This window comes from Typopeltis vanoorti, chromosome 11 (genome assembly GCF_054136105.1).
Source record: "Typopeltis vanoorti isolate ZY-2024b chromosome 11, IOZ_Tvanoo_1.0, whole genome shotgun sequence".
Lineage (NCBI taxonomy): Eukaryota > Metazoa > Arthropoda > Arachnida > Uropygi > Thelyphonidae > Typopeltis > Typopeltis vanoorti.
In genome coordinates, this window is record NC_143559.1 from 39,469,815 (window position 1) to 39,492,657 (window position 22,843).

The 22,843-nt window shown below is 35.4% G+C and overlaps 1 protein-coding gene across 1 annotated transcript in view; it reads left to right on the plus strand.

The window, feature by feature from the left end:
- Positions 1-22,843, plus strand: part of LOC150101455 (WD repeat-containing protein 27-like) — a 67,755-nt gene that overhangs the window by 44,002 nt on the left and 910 nt on the right. The window contains exons 5-6 of the mRNA XM_090400799.1: positions 12,272-12,326; positions 18,230-18,397. Coding sequence (XP_090256925.1) covers positions 12,272-12,326; positions 18,230-18,397 — 223 coding nt within the window. The remainder of the gene's footprint in view (positions 1-12,271; positions 12,327-18,229; positions 18,398-22,843) is intronic.

The following is a 22,843-nucleotide window of genomic DNA, read 5'->3' on the forward strand; positions in this document are numbered from 1 at the left end:
AATAATCTTTCTGACCTGTAAAGACTCCTATATATATGCATTTCTTACTTTCTCCAAGGGATGTTAACTGTTAATAAACATCTTTTTATAATTTAATTTGTCTGTGGTTGTAATACCATTAAAATAGTTATGAATAGCATCCAACACCAAAATTTATCTATTAGACTGTAAAGAATAATAGAATATATTAACTCCTATATATATATATATATATATTTCTTCCCCCCCCCCAAAAAAACCCCCAGGATATTTGTTCTTTGTTACAAGGGACATCATCATCATCATGGAGAGAAGAGACAATTTGTTGACAGCATTCATACAGATATAAAAAACAGATGCATTGGCGTTCAAGGGAAACTACTCAGTAAACCAAAGAATACACTATTAGAGTATTCACAAGTAAGAAAACACATGTATGACTTATGTCTGTTTTTGAATGTTATCAATAAATCTTCTCTTCTCTCCTTGATTATGCTCTTGTTAGAAGGAAAACAGGTACAGGAGCTAATAAATTCTGTTATTCTCTACATGTTTTACCTGTTATTAACTTAATATCTTAATATGTCTCCTACATGTTTTCTTGAAATGCATAGTTATTATCTTATTTGTTGCTTACATCAGTTATTTTAATATTGTCCATTTGCTCATGCCTCAGTGTCTTCTGTAAATCATGAGAAGACTATCACAAACAACCTTCTAACTTCTATCTTTATAGAGTGCAAAATCATGTAGCTTGGTTTCCTATACACGTGTATATTTCTGATGATGACTTCAATACAGGGGTCGAAACTTCAAGTGTTATTTTATTAATAATAAGTAAAATAATCATTTCAACACATGTGTTTTGTGTCCCTAAATTTGTAAATATGAATGCTGATTACCGTGTAACCTTAAAAGAAAGAGTCATTAGAATCCATGGATATTTGACCCACAAGAAGTGCAGCCTCTATGGTAAGCTAAAGATATGTGTTTCCTTGTTAATTAATCAACTAGCCTTTTTGAAACGATGTAGAGACAGCAACTTAATACCCAACTGCATTAAACTAAAGAAGAAGTTTTCATCAGCTAAAGTGCTCCGTATCTATGCCTGGTTGGAAAAAGCTTTGTTAAGGGAACAGATCCACGAAACACGAAAAAACTTAGCATCTACCTAAGCCAAAGTTTTGCAACTAAAATTAGAGCTATCCAACTACATTAATCCAGAAATTTGGGATATTTTAGACAGGATCAAAGACGACTTGGCCAAGCATCTACTACTCAGAAACTAGGAAAAATTAATAATGAAGTTTCAAGCACTAAAACAACATGAAAGCACAAGACAATCAGTATGCCATAACGAAAGGAGCAGCCAATCACAAACCAATATCACAAGGAGCAGCTAATCACCCGCAAACGAAGTTAGGAGCAACCAACCACCATCGGACCATGGCCTGGTTATCAACCAATCAAACTACAATCTCATCGAAGGTGAACTCTCACTGCTGAAAAAAAGGTCTAAACTATGCCATTGCACCGAGGTCAGTAAACAAACTTGATATCATTTATCATATCAAGAGAGGTTTAAGATCCTTCCCTGCCAATCTAGCTGGCAAAATACGTATGGAAACATCTTGTATACTAATTTCAAACAAAAAACTAAGCAGCAACCTAAACAAAACGGAAAAACTGAACCTCAAATCTCTAAAAAATAACCAGGACATTATAATCACAAAAGCAGATAAAGGGAATTTAGATCAGACAACTTACATAGAAAAAATGAACCATTTGGTATTGGACCACAACACCTACCAACTGGTAAACTACAACTTCACGAAATGCGTCAAAAAGAAAACAACTGAATTAATTAAATCTGTTAACACATGGCCAGAAGAAACAACTAAAAAATTAATACCTCATTATGCCTGTGCCCAGAATTTATGGCCTGCCAAAAATACACAAAACAGATCCACCACTACGTCCGATTGTTGAAGGAATCGACAGCCCGAATTACCACTTAGCCAAAAAATTAGCTGCCACACTCAAGGAATTGGTAGGTCATTCCCCTTCCTACATAAAAAATACACAACATTTCATAAACAAAATTAAAAACATTACACTCAATGACCAAGATTTATTAGTCAGCTTTGACATAACTTCCCTTTTCACCAGTGTCCCAATCAATGATACTATCTTGCTCCTACAGAACATATTTCTACACGATATCACGGCCCCCTTTTCCCATGTACTCTGCTTCGGATATTTCATGTGGCGAAACAATTTTTACCTTCAAAAAGAGGATACAGCCATGGGCTCACCACTTCCCCCCCAATAGCTAACTTTTATATGGAAGACTTTGAGCAATGAGCTCTAGAGTCAGCATGCCTAAAGCCCAAAATTTGGCTCAGTATCAAGGAAAACATCAACGATATTTTTGCCATTTGGTCCCACGGCTGCGAAGCACTAAATACATTCCTTAACCACCTGAACAAACAACACAAACATATCCAATTCACCATTGGAATGAAAAAAAAACAACTCTCTTTCATTCCTAGACACACTTGTCACACGTCTTCCCTTAGGCGGTATCTCCTTCTCAGTCCCACAAACCTACACACACATGCCAGTACGTACACAAAAATTCTTATCATCACCCAACACAAAAACTAGGGGTCATAAGCACCCTTAAACACAGAGCTCAAATGATTTGTTCAAATGAACAAGCTCTAAACCAGGAATATGAGATCATCAACCATACATTTATAAAAAATGGATACAGTAAAAAAAACTATTCATAAGATCCTCCACAGAGATACTACTAAAATCAAAAAGATTTCAAGAATGCTATTGCCATACCTTATGTTAGAGGCATTTCTGAAAAAATAGACAGAACACTATACAAATACAACATCAAAACCACCTTTAAACCCCCGACAAAATTAAGACACCTACTCAGTTCTTCTACAGATCCTCTTCCACACCTAGCCCACCCAGGGGTTTACAAAATACAATGCACATGTAACCTACCATACATAGGGGAAACAGGGCGAACCATCCCAATTAGGAAGGACGAGCACAAACGACACACATTAAATACCTCCATTTTGGAAAAACCGGCCTTTCTGACCACGCACTCCGAACATACCACAGAATTGATTGGAGAGGTACCAAGTCCCTACACTGCACCAAAACCTGGTTCGAGAGGAAATTTAAAGAAGCATGTGAAATGCTCAAACATAATCCAAATCTGAACAAAAATGACGGTTTAACCATTCCAAGAATGTGGAGGACCCATTTGCAACCTTTATAGCAACTAGAACAAGCCAAAGAAAAATCTCAATACAAGAAGACTTTGGTGAAGTGTTTTTTTTTTCCTTAACATTCAATAGCGACTTGAACTGTCTACAAGCCCAGAAGAAAATTATAGTATAACAATCTGAACTGTACAAATCCAGAAGAATCTTAGTACAGGAGAACTTTAGCAGAGCTTATTGTAGTTTTATTTATTATATTTTTTTAATTTTAATTTTAATTTTTTAAAATTTTTTTGTGTATTTATTTATTTTATTTTATTATTATTATTATTATTATTATTATTATTATTTTTATATTTATCACTAGAGGCCAGGCTAAGTAAAATATCAATTAACAGCGTAGATTTAATTTACCTTTATAGAGTGCAAGAGCATGTAGCTTGGTTTCCTAACACATGTATCTTTTTGATGATGACCTCAATACAGGGGTTGAAATGTCGAGTGTTATTTTATTAATAATAAGTAAAATAATCATTTCGACACGTGTGTTTTGTGTCCCTAAATTCGTAAATATGACTTCTAACTGGAAGCCTGCCAGTTAGAGTCATATTTTTGAATTCTGTCACTGTCCCCATGGTGAATTCTTCTTTTTGTCCACATCTGTACAAATGCAATGAAAAGATTTGTAAAAAGTCTTTGTACAGTATTTTGCTAATTCATGACACCTCTCTTACATGCTCACTCACATAATTCCACAGCATGTTTTGGAAGAATAAGACATGCTTTGATTGACAAGACTGGGTTCAAATCCTGTCTAGACATGAGAAACCTTTATAAGGAATTACATAAGCAAAGTGGATATTAGATCCAGCATTATTTCAAAGTCAAATGTAGAAAGAAACAGAAATTTCATAAGTTGATCAGAGAGCTTGTGGGAATACATTCCTCAGCATTCACGAGTTGCCTCAATGTGGACTACTTAAAAGTCATAAATGCTGCCCACGTGTCTATATATTCACCTTTTATTAGTCCATTTTGATAAGGTTTCACTGTCCTGACAGTTGTATCGAACTGTTTGGTTCTCTGTGAAGAGAACCAACCAACCAGTGCAAAACAGCTGTCAGGCCAGTGAAACCTTATCAAAATGGACTAATAAAAGGTGAATATATAGATGCTTGGGCAGTGCCTACGTATTTTAAGTAGTCCACATTAAGACAAATCGTGAATGCCAAGGAATGTATCTCACAAGCTCTTTGGTCAACTTACGAAACTTTAATAGTTTCTACATTTGATTTTGAAATAATGCGAAATCTAATATCCACTTTGCTTATGCAATTTTGCATCACTGAACTGAAGCCTTTTGGCTCTTTATTTTAGTAATTACTTTATAAAGAATTTTGAATTATTGGTTAATTAACTTGTCTCATGCAGGTAGCAGCCCCCACCCCCTCTAAATTATTGCTAAATATTCTCCTGAGGATATTTACAATGTAGACGAAACAGGACTGTATTTTCGTGCACTGCCTGAGCATACTTATTTGTTTAAAAATGAAAGTACTAAAGGATTTAAATCTTCAAAAGAGCGACTGAAAGTTTTCTGTTGTACAATATGAAAGGTGAGAAATGAGAGCCCTAGTGATTGGAAAAAGTAAAAATCCGTGGTGTTTTAAAGGTGTTAAAAAATTTGCCTGTTGACTACTGTTCTATGCAAATGCTTGGATGACTAATGACATTTTGAACAATTCGTTAGTTAAGTGGGAGCTTAAATTAAAGCGAAAAATTGTCTTGTTAGTAGACAACTGCACTGCACACACAAACAATTTATCATTAAAGAACATCAAAGTAAATTTTCTTGCCTTCGAACAATACATCATTAATTCAACCATGTGACCCAAGGCATCATACGAGCTTTTAAAGCTTTTTATCGCAGAGAAGTTCATTCGTGCGAGAATTATAGCTGAACTTGATTATATAAAAGAGCAATTGCAAAGATTTCCCTTCTTGATGCATTGCATTTGGTAGCAATGTCATGGAAGCAATTCTCAGAGAAGACTATTGAAAACTGCTTCCAAAAAGGTGAATTTTTTAAGACAAACTCTGAAATTCCTTCCAAAAAATTTGAATATCTTATAAATGAAATTTTTGATAAAATGCTAGACGGTATGTCAAAAGAAGAATTTTAAAATTGGTTGGATATTGATAGCAACATTGAAGTAGTGGCTTTAATGACAATGTGGAAATATGTCAAGCTGCTTCTGATGAGAACTTTCAACTAATGAAGAAGGTGAAACCTAATACAAGTATAGAAGAACAAATTTTAGAAGCTCTACGAATACTTCATTGTGGTGTGCAACATAGAGCGACAAACTTCAAAAGGCATTATGAGTATGAGCAATTTATTCATGAACTACTGTATTCAAACACACAACAGACAACACTAGATAATTTTTTAAAATAAATTTTATGTTGTTGCTTATTAAAAAGTTGTATATAACAATAAATTAAATTATGTTCATAACAATAAATTGAAATAAATGATGCAATTTTTTATATCCTTTGCTTAATGTTATCAGCCGAAAAACGAATGTCCCAAAGTGATTCACAATAAGTGGCATCTACTGTACTAATATCAGATAATTAGAAGATGAAGTACAAGGTGTTCTTAATCCTAGTATCTATATAATCATTGATTGTGTTTCCAGATGAAACTACATGAAGTTCTTAATCCCATTATCTATATAATTGTTGGTCGTACTTCCCGCAGATCAGCAGATAAAGTGTGTCAAAAAAAAACTTTGATCATCTTCATAATAGCACAATTAGTTTCCAGCCTTCTCTTTCTTCTGTAACTAATAAATAATTAGTTAATTTGTCTGTATGTTTTTTCACTCATGATGAATTCAGCAGTTCTGACACGCATGCAATTCAAATCATGTAGTAATTTTTTGCTTACTCTTACATTTGTCAACCATGCCCTGTGCAGATGTGTTTAAACTACTGAAGTATCCTATCTGAACACATGTAGAAATCTTGTTTTCCCACAGAAATTTCACCTTATGTTACAAGATGTTGGATTTTGAGTTCTTCTTTCACATTGTTTCAGGAACAAATCATAACATTAAATATTACTGACCTTATAGGTTACATGATCTCTGTTATTGATTAAAACTTAATCTCCTGTATTGAGAGAGTTCATGAATGATAATTCAAAACATCACAATGTCTTGACTTGAATCATGTCCAACAGTGTGCAGAACTCTGTTGATATAAGATCTTTATATCTTGAAACATTCAAGTTGTGTAGACTGCAAGATTATTTGGCTCATAACATCACTTGTTATGAATTGTTTTCTAAAATGTCCATAGTCTTATGTCTCTTTAAGCATATAAAGTATAGTTGTTTTTTTTTCTTAAATATATATATTATTATTATTATTATTACAGGAATCTCCTTGGAGTCAGTAGATTCATCACGGGAGACCCAAACTATCAAAACAATATCTATCATACCTCTTCTTGAATTCATTTACAGATGAAGAACTCACAACTGAGTCAGGCAATGCATTCCACTCATTCACCACCCTCCAAGCAAAAAATCTAGTTCTCACACCCTTGTTAACCACACTTTTCCTTAATTTCCAGGGATGACCTCTTGTTCTTCCATCACTATCAGACAGCTGAAATATTTCCCCTGCATCAATCTTATAAAAACCTTTTAGTAATTTAAATGTTTCTATCATATCCCCTCTTCTCTGCCTATCAGCCAACCTCTGCAATCCACACACTCTCAATCTATCAATGTAGGGAGCATTTTTTACATCACTCACTAACTTAGTCACTCTCCTCTGAATCCTCTCCATAACCTCCTCATCTGCAAGGAATCCAGGTGAATAGACTTGAGCACAGTAATCCAAATGTGGAAGTATGAATGCCTTATAAAGGAGAATAATAACCTCTTTATCTCTAGATGTTAGTGTGTTCTTCAATAACCAACTAATCCTATTTGCAATCTTGGACACCTTAGCAATGTGCCCTCTGAACTTCATCTTCCACCAACACCCCAAGTACCTAGCCTCATCAATCTCTTGGAGTACCATTCCATCAATGTGGTACACAGCTGATAATCTTTTAATCCCAGAATGCATTAACTAAATAACTTTACACTTTTCCACATTGAACTGACATCCATTACCTTTTGCCCATTTTGCCAGCCTATTTAAATCATCCTGCAAACTCTCAACATCAGCTTGATTTTTTATTGCGCTACCCAACTTTGCATCAACTGAATATCTCCCTGTAAGCCATTTCCTATATCATTTATGTACAAATTAAACAATAATGGCATACAGAGCCCTGAGGCACACCACTGGTCACCTGCCTCATCCTGGACTCTGCTCCTCCATACACTACTTCCTGGTATCTCTCCATGAACCATTCTCTTATCCATATAGTATCTGTTCTAATTTGCATAACAGTGTTCCATGGGATATCCTGTCAAAAGCCTTAGCAAAATCCAGAAGTACCACTGCTTAGCCAGTTCCTTTGTCCAACTCAGATGTCATTCTATTATGAAAAGTTAATAGATTGCTAAGGCAGGATCTACCTTTAACAAAACCATGTTGGCCTCTATAGTGTATCATATCCTGATCCACCCATTCTTGAATTTTGTCTTTAACCAACTTTTCCAATACTTTTACCACTACTCTTGAGATGGTGATTGGTCTGTAATTAACTACTGCAGTTTTAAAGCCACCCTTATGCAAAGGAACCACTTTGTCTAACTTCCACTCCCTAGGGACCATACCAGAGTTCAAACTTAAGTTAAATAACCAAGTAAGAGGCGTTGACAATTCCTTTGCACATTCATGCAGCACCCAAGCTGATATTCCATCTAGACCTACAGCAGTGTTTGCATTTAAATTCTGCAATATACTAAGTACTTCTGATTTATTAACTTCAATTCTCACATTAGTTATTACTATAAGTACAGAGATATCCTCACTTGGGTGATAGACTTTTGAAAATGATCACTCAGTAACTCTACTATTACATCTGAATTGGTCACCTCATTACCCACTAAGGTTATCATTCCAAAGTCATTCTTCCTTTTACTTGCCACATAGTGGAAGAACTCTTTGGGATTACCCTTGATCCCCTTGGCTAAGGTCTTCTCATAATCTGATTTAGCTTTTTTTTACTATGCTGGTAACCTTCCTAGCTTGAGCATTGCACTGCTCATGGGTGTACTGATCACCTTTCTCCTTGTAAATTCTCCATAACATTTTCTTTTTTGCAGCTCAAGCCTGCTACTACTCATCCATCTAATGCCTACTTTGTTAGTCTTTCTGACCATGGGAATACGTTCTGATATTGCCTTCCTCAGATACCAGCTGATTATATCCCATGCACTGCTAACATCTTTCCCCTGCAATATGTTCTGCCATGGGATGGCTGTAAGCTCACTCCAAAGCTTGTTATAATTACTTAACCTGTAGTTCCATATATATCTCTTCTTAAGAGAGAAATCTACAAATTTTGCAGCCTTTAAAGTCAATACCACATGATCGCTCTCACAAATTGGAGGTAACGAGGGCACCTTACTTATGTATATGTCCTCTGAACCTATCACCAGATCCAACACTCTCACACCATGAGTCCCTTCAGTTATGTGCTGTTTCAAGTAATTATCTCTTAGAAGGTGCATGAATTCCATTTCCTTTTTGCCATGTGATATTTCCTCCTTCCATTTGATATCACCATAATTAAAATCCCCCATAATAATCACTAACCCTGCACTCATTGCACTAATTTGCTGATGCATGAAGTCAATATCACCCTCTGTACCTCCTTGCCTATAGCAGCAATCAACTGTATATTGGTTGCATTGGTCACTATTTCACACCAGACTGCCTCAAATGAACTATCATTCATACGTCTATCCTCTTGATACACCTTTCTTTGGCTGCAACTCATCAGCTATCATCAACAGTATTCCCCCCCCCCCCCCATTCTATCTTCTCTATCCTCCCTGAGGATAGAGACTACGTGTGTGTGTACATACATACACAGTCCTTGGGTTCTGTTGTGATGTTCCATCATAAGTTGATATAGTCGTAAGTCAGAAATCACCATGTTGTCATGTGTTATAATAGCAAGAGTTCTGCCATTCTCATACTGTTATTTTCACTTTTCATTCCTTAAAAAAAAAATAAAATAATAATACCATCTCCTTTTCTTTTTTACACCACTAGAAGAATTGCTTTTCTGCTTGCCGGTCATTTTCATTTTTAGCTTGCTTGCTTGCTATTTTTATAATGAAATATTGCCACTAAGAAAATCTTGAACAAAAAGTTTTGAATGCAGTGAAATCATAAGATGCTAGCCTTGACATAATTAGTGACTGAGACCAAAACCATAACAAACATAGCAGCTTTGTAGCAGCTGATGTTATTGTATTGCAAATGTAGTGATCATTGTTATAATTTGAACATCAGGAGCCAAAAATATTATAATATGATTAATAAGATTAGGGGCATGTGGGTACTAAAAGTTTAGGAAATGCTGGTCTACAGATTTTTCTCTGAATCTGCATAAAAAATTTTTATAATCATCAAGAAATGTCATATCCATAAATTTCAGTTATTTACCAGCAAAAAAAAACAGATCATCCTCCTTACTCTCATCTCGAAACCAAGAAAACCTTTCATTAACATGGTGACATATCACCATGTGTCTTAAGGGAATGTTCCAAGAAGTTAGCATCAGCCTTGGCCTACCTGTTTAACAAGAGTCTTGCAATATCACAAGTCCCCAAGGAGTGGAAGGAATTGTTTCACTTCACAAAGGTTGTGATAAGGTTAAGGCTATAAATTATAGCTTGTATATCTGGGTTGTAGTTAAGATATTGGAGAGGTTAGTGAGAGATAGGATACAAATGTGGGATGATAACAGTGGTATTCCTTGTCAGTATGGGTTTGTTAAAGGGAGATCATGTCTTATCAACTTGCTCATTTCCTATAACAAGGTGGCAAATGTATTGGACAAGGGAGATGAACATACAGTGACATAGTTAGATTTTTCACATACTTTTGATAGATTGCCACACCACAAATTGGTCACTAAACTGAAGCAGATGGGGTTGGATGAGACTAGTGAGTTGGATAGGTGACTAATTTTCAGATAGGTATCAGCAAGTTGTGTATGGAGGTGCAGTATCTCAATAGAGTAAAGTCACTAGTGGTGTACCACAGGGATATTTTTGGGACCATTGTTATTTAATTTGTATATTAATGATATTAGGATGGGTTAAACTGGTGATATACAACTGTTTGTAGATGATTCAAAACTGGGAAGAGTGATTGAGGAACCAAGGAAATGGCTGTAGCCTTGTAGGAGGATTTGAATAGATTGTATGAGGGGCAACAGTATGGAACTGTCAGTTCAATGTTGCAAAGTGTAAGGTTCTAAATTTTGTAGACAACATTTGGATGCACAGTATGCACTTGGTGGAGAAGTTTTGGAGGAAGTTGTGGAAACAACAGCCCTTGGAGTGGTGGTGGATAAGGATCTGAAGTGCAGAGGTCATTGCACTAGTTGTGAAGTCGTCACATTGGATAATGATGTGGAGGACCTTAACATGCGGAAATAAAAGGGGTTCTGGTTTCATGGTGATATACTCGAAAGGGTTCAGAGAAGACTGACAAAGGTAGTAACTGGTCTTTGAGATGTGTGATATGAAGACAGATTGAAGAAATGAGTTTACAGAGCCTTATGAATATGAAGATCTTGAGTGCTAAAATGCGAAATATTCCATCCAGTTCTTTGGTTGTTATCTCCTTTGGAACCTCATCTTCACATTCCATTTGTTTGTTATCTTCATATGTGCGTTGTTGTTCAATTTCAAGAAGATAGTTGTCACTTAAATCTTTTCAATTTGAATCCAATAATTCTTTAACATCTTCTGCATCAACACCATCAAAACCAAGGTCTTCACCATTTGCAACGATTTCTTCAAACCACATTGTTCACAGGATTTTGAAAATCACCTAAATCATTAGCGCATTCTGGCAAAAGGTTTTTCCAAACAGCTCTCATGCAGCAAGAAGACACTTGCTCCCATGAGTCATGAATGTTTTCAATTGCGTGTTTAATGTTAAAATTTTTCCAAAATTCTTGGAGCATAATCACATTTTCTCCCATTGTTGTTTCTACCTTTTGAGAATCTTTTTAAGAAAATAGACTTTGAAACTTACAATGACGCCTATGTCCATGGGTTGTAATAACGATGTCATATTTCGTAAAAAAAAAATAAAAACTTTCACATTCTCAAACAGATCATTAAGAGAATTTGGGTGAAATTCTTTTTTGAATTAAAAAATTTACAAAGAATGTAATTTGTAAATACAGCAGAACAATTGGAGTTTGTAATACACACAATCTTAATGCTTGATGGGAGAAATGATATCGTCATGCCCATGACTTTTTTTCTCTCGGCCAGGAAACACTCCTCGAGGCTTGCATGTTTTTGCATGGTAAATATAAAGGTGCGTTAATCAAAACTCTTGCCACGTCTATAAAGAGATTGTTGCAATTAATTTCACTGCGTTAATCAAATCCCGCATTAAGCAAAACTGCATTAAGCAAGGGATACCTGTACTGTGGGTTGGCTAAAAATTTTTTTTTTCTATTTTATTGTTTTTGTGGGGTTTTTTTGTATTATTTTAATTATCTTGATTTATATTAAATTAAAATTATTACTCTACCATAGTAGCATTCATAATGAAGAGCAAAAAATAAAAAATAAAAATCCTAGTTGCTCAAAAAACAAACAAAAAAAAAAAACTGCCATTTCGTCTATGATCAGTTACATAGTCCTATATTATATGAAAATTTCCCTACTCTTACTCTCACTCACTTACTCTTTCTCTCTCTCACTTGTATTTCAGTATTCTGTATTAAAAATAATTGCAAAAGTCATTTATTTATTTAATTATAGATACTATTATATTGACACAGATTAATATTGTAATATATATTTTTAGGTATGGAATTTTGAAAAAGAAGCATATTTGATGAAAAAGATTACCTTGTCTTCATGTGAGTGACTTAAAACATAAATATTTTCTTAGCATTGTATGTTTTTGATTTGTGGTCTGTGTGACGATGACAAGTTTATAGTGATTTTAGGTTTAGGGTCTGGCATTGAGGGTTTCTCAACAAATTACCATCATATAGAGTGTCTTCATCCTTGTGTGATTGAATTGCCCAGTTTTCTCTCAGATTGATCTCTACACATAATGATGGATGGGGTGTTCTTCACTATTCAGATTTTCATGTTAATGCAGGTGTGCCATGAGGCTCCATCATTTCACCCATCCTCTTCCTGTTTTATGTAAACAGCATGTTGTTATTGACTGGGATATCCTTGATTGGGATGAAAACAACCTAGTCAACTTCATTGCTTCCAAAATATAGTTTTGCTTGTTTTCTCACAAAAAAAAAAATCTTCAGAACTTCTCCACTTACTTTTGATAATGCTCTGCTCAACAGTCAAAACCAAATCTCTTTTTTCAGACTGACTCTTACTCTAAACCTTTCATGGCATAATCATATCACTTCTGTAGCATCATCAGCTTCCAAAAAACTTGGCATCCTTTTCCTCTCAAGACGGTCCTTTTCTCCTGACCAGTTTTTGAGATTTGAGATTTATACTCTGTATAAATCTCAAATCTGGTCATGTTTGAATACTACTCTCATGTTTGGGGTAATCCATCTCAGACCTCCCCATTGTTTGAGTTCCTGCCAGATCTACAGGAAGTTGAGCAACAGCTATTCAGCATCTCTTTACAATTGAACTGCATACTCACTGAACCTGCTACTCCTAGTTATCTTTCATTCCATTCACCTCAGTTCTGTGGAACAGCCTCTTTCATGAAGCATTTCCAAAGGATCCAACATTTTAAGAAGACTATGAACAAGAATACTCTGCTCCTTATCTCTGCCCACATTTATTTGCAATAGGCCCTGCAGCCTCCTGTGTGTGGGAGTAATATATATATATATGTATGTATAAGATACCAAATATCAGTATCTTATAAATTTGCAATAAGTCCTGCAGCCTCCTGTGTGTGGGAGTAATATATATATATATGTGTATGTATAAGATACCAAATATCAGAATTTTTTTTATTTATTTATTATTATTTTTTTTATGTTGACCCCATGCATGTAAGGTCACAAGACCTATAACACTACAGTGCCATGTGTGGACAAGTGATTAAGGAGTAAATGTAGCCCGTTGATATGTTTCTAGAAGTAGATGGTTGTATTCAGTGGAAAAAAACAATATGGGGGAGATTGTTCCACAAAATAGAGATGGATGGAATGAAGGAAGCTGATGAGAACTTAATTCGGTGTGTTCAGAACTGGACAGTACATGTATTGGTGTTGGCAAGTAGATGCTCTAGTTCTTTTATGGTTAGAACAAAGTGGAGGAATGGTAGCAGCCAATTCAGAGGAGTGATGCCCATGAAAGTATACCATGGCACTGAAACAGAGTGCTTATGACGAGTGACTGAATGGAGTCTGTGAGGGAAGGGTCGTCTATTAAGCAGATTATCCTCTTCTGAATATCATCAAGAATTCTTAGAGAGGTTTTGGTTCTCCACCCAAAATGTAGGAACAGTACAAAGTTGAACAGATTTGAGACTTATAAAGGTTAGGAGTTGGTAGGAAGAAGTAATGTTTGGAACAGAAAAGAACACCAAGCTTTTTTAGAGGCTATGTAAGTAATATGTTTGTGCCAGAATAAACTGAATGTGACAGTCAACCCAAGAAGAGGAAGTTGTTGAAAGGAAATTGGAACATTATCAAAAATGAGAGGGGATGAGGTAGGATTTTTTTTGTGGGTAATAAGATAGGCTTGAGTTTTTTAGTATTGAAATTTACTTCATTGTCTTCAACCCATTTCAGGATGTTGAGGAGGTCAGTGTTCAAGTCACTAGTTATGAAAATTCTTGAGGTTAACAAGAATATTCACAGCTTTGTCGATGACAGTGCTACAGGTTTTATTGAACGAGGAAGAGGAATGAAGGGTACTGTCATCGACAAAGCTGTGAATAGGATATGAAGTCAGAGAAAGAAGGTCGTTGATGTAAGGGAGGAAGAGTGTGGGTGAGAGCAGAACTCTGAGGCACTCCAGTATTGATGGGGAAATCTGATGAGAGGACACCATCAACCAGTGAGGAAGCTAGCAATCCAAGCACAGAGTGTAGAAGAGAGGCCATAAGATGGTAGTTTGTTTAGGAGGCCTTGTTGCTAGACACAATCAAATGCCTTAGAAATATTGAGAGCGATAACAGAATTTTCTCCAAATCTTTCCATGGCCTGAGTCCAAAGGTAGGTGAGATTAGCCATAGAACAAGAATGGCAGAATCCATATTGGTGACCACTAATTAACTTATGAGTCTCCAGGTAATGAAAAAGCTGGTTGTTGATAACCTTCTTCACCACTTTTAAATATACTGAGGTGAGAGCAATGGGATGATAGTTACATGATTAACTTTTGTCTCCCTGTTGGGTACAGGCTGGATGTGAGCTTGCTTCAATAGAATATGAAAGTTTTTATGAACGATATAGGATGGGTGTCAATTCTAGAACACTTCTTGAGCACAAACAGAAGAATACCATAGAAAAATATCCCTTCATTTATGAACTTTTCCATTAATCTGATAAATAACCCCTTATTAAGTAAATTATGCTTGCCAAGAAATTATATTCTTGGTTAATCCTTTTAATCCATGGTTAATCCATGCTTGGATAGTATTAGGTGTTTTTTAGAAAACTTTCCATTTCTGTTGTTTCCATCAACTAGTTCAACTGTATGGGATATCTTGAAGACAACTCACTTCACCTTCCATTTGCAGTGTGGCATTTCTATAAAATGCCACATTACTTCACTCTTTTTTAGTTTTTGGTTTATTAACTTCTTCAGAGTTTCTTTTCTGGTTTTCTGAGTATTCCCTAAACATAGGTCAATTGGCTAAATAACTGGACAACAATTTTTTCAAGGAAACAGAATTGTAGAAATTGTCTGTGTGTGATTCATATCCTTTATCCAAATAATTTGCCATTAGACTGATGATGATTTCTGAAGCATATCTGATATTTTGAGACTTCCATTTTCCAGAGTAAATTCTTATTTTTAAAACAATATTTTAAGATTCACAAAGTTCATGAAGCTTTGTTTTTATTTTTTATATATTGGTGAACCAACAGTCTGCCATGCTAGAGGACTGCTAATTCAACTATACACAATCATTGGTTGAGTATATAATTAGAATAAGTAATATTATTATTGAAGTGATTAAAAATAGATTTTATTTTGTATAGCCTTTCTTCATTTGGGTTCAAGTTGTCAGGAAAATATAAGAAACAAATTAGCAACTGGAACTTATTGCAGTTCATGATGATAAACACTAAAATGGTGCATTATATAAAACATCCATGTGCTAATGATGTTCTACGGAAAGAAAATTACAAGACTCCATAGGTAATAATAAGCCAAGAAAAATTCTAATTCTGTATTTTTCAGTATTTTTGCATTTACATTATCTAAAAGCACTATGCAAACATAATATCTTGTGTAGTATACAAGTCTCCTTTCTATTGGAAAGAAGACTTTTATGAGTTTTATGAGATTGTGGTTTGAATTACCAAAGGAGAACTAACATCCACAGTATATTTGGAAGGGGAACTTGATAAGAAGAGATCAAGTGTGTGGAAGGTGTGTGGAGATACTTAATGAGCAGTTCATAAAGGTCTTTCAATCTTGTGAATGTGACTTCTTGGAGAGATTGAGAGCAGTTGATGATGGGGAAGAGAGACTGACTGTAAGTGAGCAAGAGGTGTATGGGAAGTTGAGCAGACTAGATGTTAATAAGGCTGTGGGACTTGATAATATATTACCATGTATTCTGAAGGAATGTGCCAGGGAGTTGACGCTGGCCTTGACATATTTTTTTAATATGAGCTTTGTACTGGGTCAAGTTCCTAAGGAGTGGAAGTAGGGCAAGATTGTGCCACTTCATCAAGGAGGTGATAGAACTCAAGCATCAAACTATAGGCCTATCTGTGTTCAGGTGTAGTGGTTAAGTTGTTGGAGAAGCTTGTGAGAACTATGATCCAGAATTGGGTTGACAACAATGGTATTATCTTTGATGGACAGCTTGGATTTGCTAAAGAGAGATCATGTTTTAGTAATCTACTTACTTATTACAATAAGGTCACACCTGTATTGGATGAGGGAGATGGATACACAGTGATATACTTAGATTTTGCAAAGAATAAAAGCTTTTGATAGATTACCACATGATAAGTTGATAATCAAGCCATAGCAGATTGGGGATTAGATATTAGCCTGTTGTTGTTGTCGAGTCCGTTGAAGAGCTTGTAGATAGAGCTTCCATGAACAGCGTCTGTTCCATGAAGATATTAGGCTAGTGCATTAGATTGGAGATTGGCTATTTGATAGGTATCAACAAGTTGTTTATGGTGGCGCAATATCCCAGAAATGTAATGTGACTAGTGGTATGCCTCATGAGTCTGTTTTAGGGCCATTGCTGTTTAACCTGTATGTTAATGATATTGAGGAAGATTTGCATTGGGGATATTCAGTTGTTTGCAGATGATGCAAAGTTGGAATGAACTATGAGGAATAGAGCAGATGTTATGGCCTTACAAGAAAACTTGAATAGACTGGGTGAATGGACATGGGAGTGAGATGATGTTGCTAAATATAAGGTTTTAAAATTTGGAAAACAAAAATGGGATGTAGAATTTACTCTTGGTGGGGATATATATTCTCAGGTGGAGGAATTAAGAGATCTTGGGGTGGTGGTGGTGGATAACGATATAAAATTTAGAGGACACATTGCCAAAATTGTAAGGACAACACAATGAATTCTGGCAATGATGCAGAGGTCATTGACTTGTATAGGTAAGGAGATATTCTGGTTCAATTGAATAAGGCTCTGATTAGGCTATGTATAGAATACTGTGCACAGATTTGGTCGCTGGGTTTTCAAAAGGATGAAGAGATGTTGGAGGGGGTTCAGAGGTGATTTGACTAAAATAGTTTCCTATCTCTGGAATGTTAAATACGAAGAAATGCTGAGATGATGCAATTTGCAAAGTCTAGTGGATAAGAGAAAGAGGGGTAATATGATAGAGATATACACGTTGGTAAGAGGTTGTTATAGGATTAACGCTGAAGAGGTTTTTCATAAAATGGGAGATAAGGGGAGAAGAAGACATCATCCTTAGAAGCTGTATAAAGATAGTATGAACAAGGGAGTGAGGAGCAGGTTTTTTTGTACTGAGAATTGTGAATGATTTGAATGCATTGCCTGAGAGCATGGTGGCCAGAGAATTTGAATGTGTTTAAGGCACAGTATGATGAGCCGTGTGTATGACAATGATCCTCTTAGATGAGTCTGTAAATCCATGGTTAGGATAATAATAATAAGTCAACTGCTTCCACCCTCCTTATACATTTCTGCTTCCACTCTCCTGGTCTATAGCAACACCCAACTAAATATCCTATTGACCTCCAACTCACAGCATACTGCTTCAAATGAATCATGATAAATCTTTAATTAAAGTGTTTCTATAGGATTAATTCAGAGGATATTTTTGAGATCAGGACTGGTGGTGGGAGAACTAGGGGACACCTATGGAAGCTGGGCAAGAGTGTGGTTAGGAGGGGTTTAGAGTTGGGTTCTTTACTTTTAGAGTGGTAAATGAGTGGAATAAGCTGCCAGAGTCTGTTGTGGGTGCTATGACGGTGAGTGAGTTCAAGGCAAGGTATGATAGATACCGTGAGAATGTTGTATAGTTGTGTGGATATGATGTTTAGTGTAAAAGTAGATTTTGGATAATAATTATTTTAACAGCTTTAAATTATTGTGTATATATTCACACAGATAATTTTATTTTATTAGCACCATGCATTCTGGTACTTGATATGGTGAACCACTACATTGCAATAGGAATGACAAATGGAAATATTATTATCTGTTCGTCTACTTTTCAGCAGTTTAGTCAAATAAAATTGTGGAAATTAATACGAAGAATAAAAAATAAGAACTCTGATTCTACTCAGATGAGAGGTGAGATTTTTACCTTTAACAATATTAAAAATGGGATTTTTTTTAATGTGACTCTCATCCACAAAAAGGTTTAAACCTGTAGCATATTAGCACCATTCATGGATTATGGTTTTTTGTGTTGTTAAATGTTGTTTATGTTTTAAAACACCACTAAAATCTAAACTTTTCAGGACACTTCTGAGCTCCTGTAAGCTGGATGGTGATCTTGAACTTGGCAATTTAATTCATTCCCCCACCTTAAGATATTCATAACACATTCATATCCATAGCTGGATTTGAAGTTAAGGCCTATTGGTTGCAATGCAAAGATGCTATCCACTTGGCCTTATCCGACTGGCAGTTGCATTAAGTTTATGTTTGTATTCGAAATAATGATTTGAAATCTATGAAGCACAATTTATTCAGAGTTGGTTTTTTTTTCCTGTTCTTTTTTTATTGGTACAAAAAGTTTAAATGACTGTACATGGATGTTCAAAGGACAAGAATCCACCATTGCTTTTGAACTTTATTGACTTTACTAAAGCATTTGATTCTATTGACAAGGAACGACTATGGGAAACGCTCAAACTTTATGGCATTCCACCTAAACTTATCAGGGTAATCAAGGCATCCTACCATGGTGCCTTAATTGCCCTGATATCAAGGCACCCTGGATATCAAGCCACAGTACTAGTTAATGGAGACAAACAGTTTTCCCATCACCACAGGAGCCCTACAGGGAGATACTCTGGTCCCCATATCTCTTCATCATAGTGATTGACTATATTTTTAAATTAATGCAAGTTAAATCTGGAATCCTTATCAAAGACCCATATATACAGATGCACCTTGAAGACCTGAGCTTTGCAGATGATATAGTTCTCATTGACTCCAGGACATTACAGATGCCCAAAACCACTTCAACAGCCTTAGGAGAACCGCAGAAATATTTGGACTAAAAATAAACTCCCAAAAAGCAAAGATATTAAAACACCAGATAGATGGGTACATCTATATAAATCAAAATGATCACCTTGAAGAAGTAGAGAACTTTGTATACCTTGGATCACACATCTGAGATTCCTTAACAGACATTAAAACAAGAAAACAGAAAGCACTGCAGTTACACAGAAGTCTAATAAAGTATGGAAGTCGAGCCTCATCTCAAAGGAGATGAAGATTCGTCTTTACAAGCACCATCCAGTCTATCTTTCTGTATGGCTCCCAGACCTGGAACATCTCAACAAAAGCAGCGACCAATATTATAAATAGCTTTGGAACAACTTGTTAGAAATATCTTGGCTTACTCCTGGGAAGACCACATCTCAACTCTACTATATTAGATGAAACCCAGCAAGATCCTCTAGTCAGCACTATTCAAAGAAACTAAATAAATGGCTCGGCCACCAACTTAGACTTCCACCCTCTGTACCTTTGATGCTCTGGTCCTCTACACCCCTACAGATGGAAAAAGAAAAAGAGGCAGATCTTGAACTCCATATTGGAAATACATCAGCAATATTCTCCCCGTTTCCCCCACCTCTCTGCATCAGAGATCTGTCAATTAGCATATGACATAGAAGCCTGGTTTTCCTTCACATCATAACAACCTTCAAGTCCTATCTTAGTGTACACAGACTACTTATTTGTTTTGATTGGTTTCCCTATTTATAATTCTAAAATTATAAATAAATGATGATGATGATGATGACGACATGGATGTTGTTTACCAGCTACATGTTTAGAGAAAAGCACAGGTATGTTCTTGGCAGCCAGTTTGACAGACAGCAATCATTTGAATACTTATAGAAAACAACATAATGCTGAAAGTGAGCATCTTTGAGATGATTGGAAGTGTGTGAGAGAAAGTTATCTTTAAGTGGATTACCCTCTTCTGGATAGCATCAGAGAGGTTTTTGGTGCATATTAATCCAATTCAAACCTCCTTAACAATAGACCAAAAAAGGAAATCAGTTCTTTAAAATAGCTATACAGTAATAACATTACTGTTATAACTAAAGCAGAGAAAAGTAATGTAACTGTGATGATGAATTTAGCAGAATATTAAAGGCAAAATGCATATAGTTTTACGAGATCACTCTACATATCAAATCTACTATACAAGATCACTCTACTATCTCTCAAAAGAATGAAGTTTGCAAATTATTGAAGAAAGTCAATTCCTGGCCAAAAGAAAAAATTAACAAACTGAAGACTTTTCATACTAAAACATCCAGAATATATACTGCACCTAAAATTCACAAACAAAGGATGTCTCTACACCCAATTGTAGATAGTGTAAACGATCCCACATGTAAATTTGCTACACATGTAGCTAAATTACTAGCTCTCCCCCAACCCTCACAAATATTTCTTCCTCCTTTGTTAAAAACTCTGTTCATGAAAAAAGTGTATTAGAAAACCATATCTTAAAAAGTTCAGACCTGATGATTGATTTTGATATTATTTTACTATTTACCAATGTAAATAAAGTCACATCCCCCATGTATATTTGAATTATTTAAATTTACAGTACATGCAGGTTATTTTATGTGGAAGGAAAGATATACAAACATCTAGATGGGACAGCAATTGGTTTCCACCCTTTAACCAGTTTCTACATAGAACACGTGGAAACCTAGCTATGAATGCAGCCACTGATGGTTGTATGAATATATCTTCCTGATGGTTCTATCTTTTTCTGTTTATAGAAAACCCACACATACTGAAGATATTGGCACAAACATTCACATCATCATCCAGCTCAACAGTATGGTATCCTGAAAACACTAACTCATAGAGCTAGATCTGTCTGTTCCAATGGAAAATGCTCTTAGCCAATGGCTATAATCCCCATAGGATAGAAAAAAAAATACTAAATGCTAGTATTTTTAGTAGATAGATAGATAATGGAGGGAATTTCTGGGGAAATTCCCTCCATTATCTATCACACAAGACTACAGCTAAATTGTTATCATCACATACATTCAAGGCACATCTGAAAAAATATCTAGAGTGCTTAATAAATATCATCTACACATCATATTTAAACCATATGTCAAATTAGCAACTCTCATCCATTCACCTAAGGACAAACTGTCTTCTTTATCACATCCAAGTGCCCTGTTCTTGTGACCAACCTGCTTACTATGGACAGACAGGAAGAACTCTTGATATCTGCCTTGGTGAACATAAAAATATTTTCGGCACTATCGTTATGGCAAGTCAGGTTTAGAAGACCATGCCTTGGATGCCCCTTCACATAGGATCAAATGGAAGAAAACAAAAGTGCTACACAGAGATCATTATAAGTCAGAGATTGTTTTTGTAATCTACAGCAGCTTTAAAACATACCCCAAACCTCAACAAGTATAGCTGTATAAAATTAACCAAAAATCCAGGAGACATCATTTTAAGATCTAATTAATACTTTTTTTTTCTTCTCTTTTTTTCCAACAGTAGATAGTGCCAATTAGGACTTTAGTTTCTTGTGTTGTCTGATAATGTTGTTAAACTAGTCCCACTGTTATACCAGATTGTGGTTGTTTCATGTACTCTGAAAATCCTGGATATAATACCAGCAAAATATATCAGCTAATAATTTAATAAATATTAATTATTTTCTTATCATTCTGTGTCGTTATCAATACTGTTAATATTATTATTATTATTAAGAGAGAGACTCCTACCCTGTTTATTCTTTGACCTCTCGGGACACACTCTGGTATTGCATCATTTAAGTATTGTTTAAATGTTTCCCATGTCAATATTCTTCCTTCCATCAACTGATCCCATTCCACTGAACTCAGTATATGCCTTAGTTAGTAATAATTTCCTGCTTTGTAGTTCAGCATGTAACCTTTTCTGAATGGAGCATTCATAAACTTAGTCACTTCCCACGTGAGTATCACATGATCACTGTCACCAACCAGAGACAGAATAGTTACATCTTTGACTGAAACACCCTCTGACACTTATAATCAAATCTTTGACCTCGAGTTCCTTTTGTCACACGCTGCTTGAGGAAGTTGTCCTGCAACAGCTCAATAAATGAATTTTCATTCTTCTCATGGGATTCTACTGCTTAAAATTTATTTGTTTATCGACTGTGCCAGGTAGACTATATATTGAGTGTGAGAGTATAGGAAGTTAATCCAAAGATAGTGCAGATATCTTAATCGTATTTGTATTCCTTGCTTTAACCTATACTAACCTTAAATCAGTCACGGCAAATAAATAAAAATCGTATATACTTCTCTTGCACATGTTCAAATTTTTTAAGAATAGTGCATTGACAAATTACAGTTCAGTATGTTGTTTACAAACCATTTATTTAAGCCTAAAGGGTATTTACATTATTAACACAAAAGTAGTCACAATTTCCTTATTACTCTACATCCAAGTTCTGAACTAGCTTAAGACCTAAATATACATTATTCGATTATGAGACATACACTGGTCAAGCCT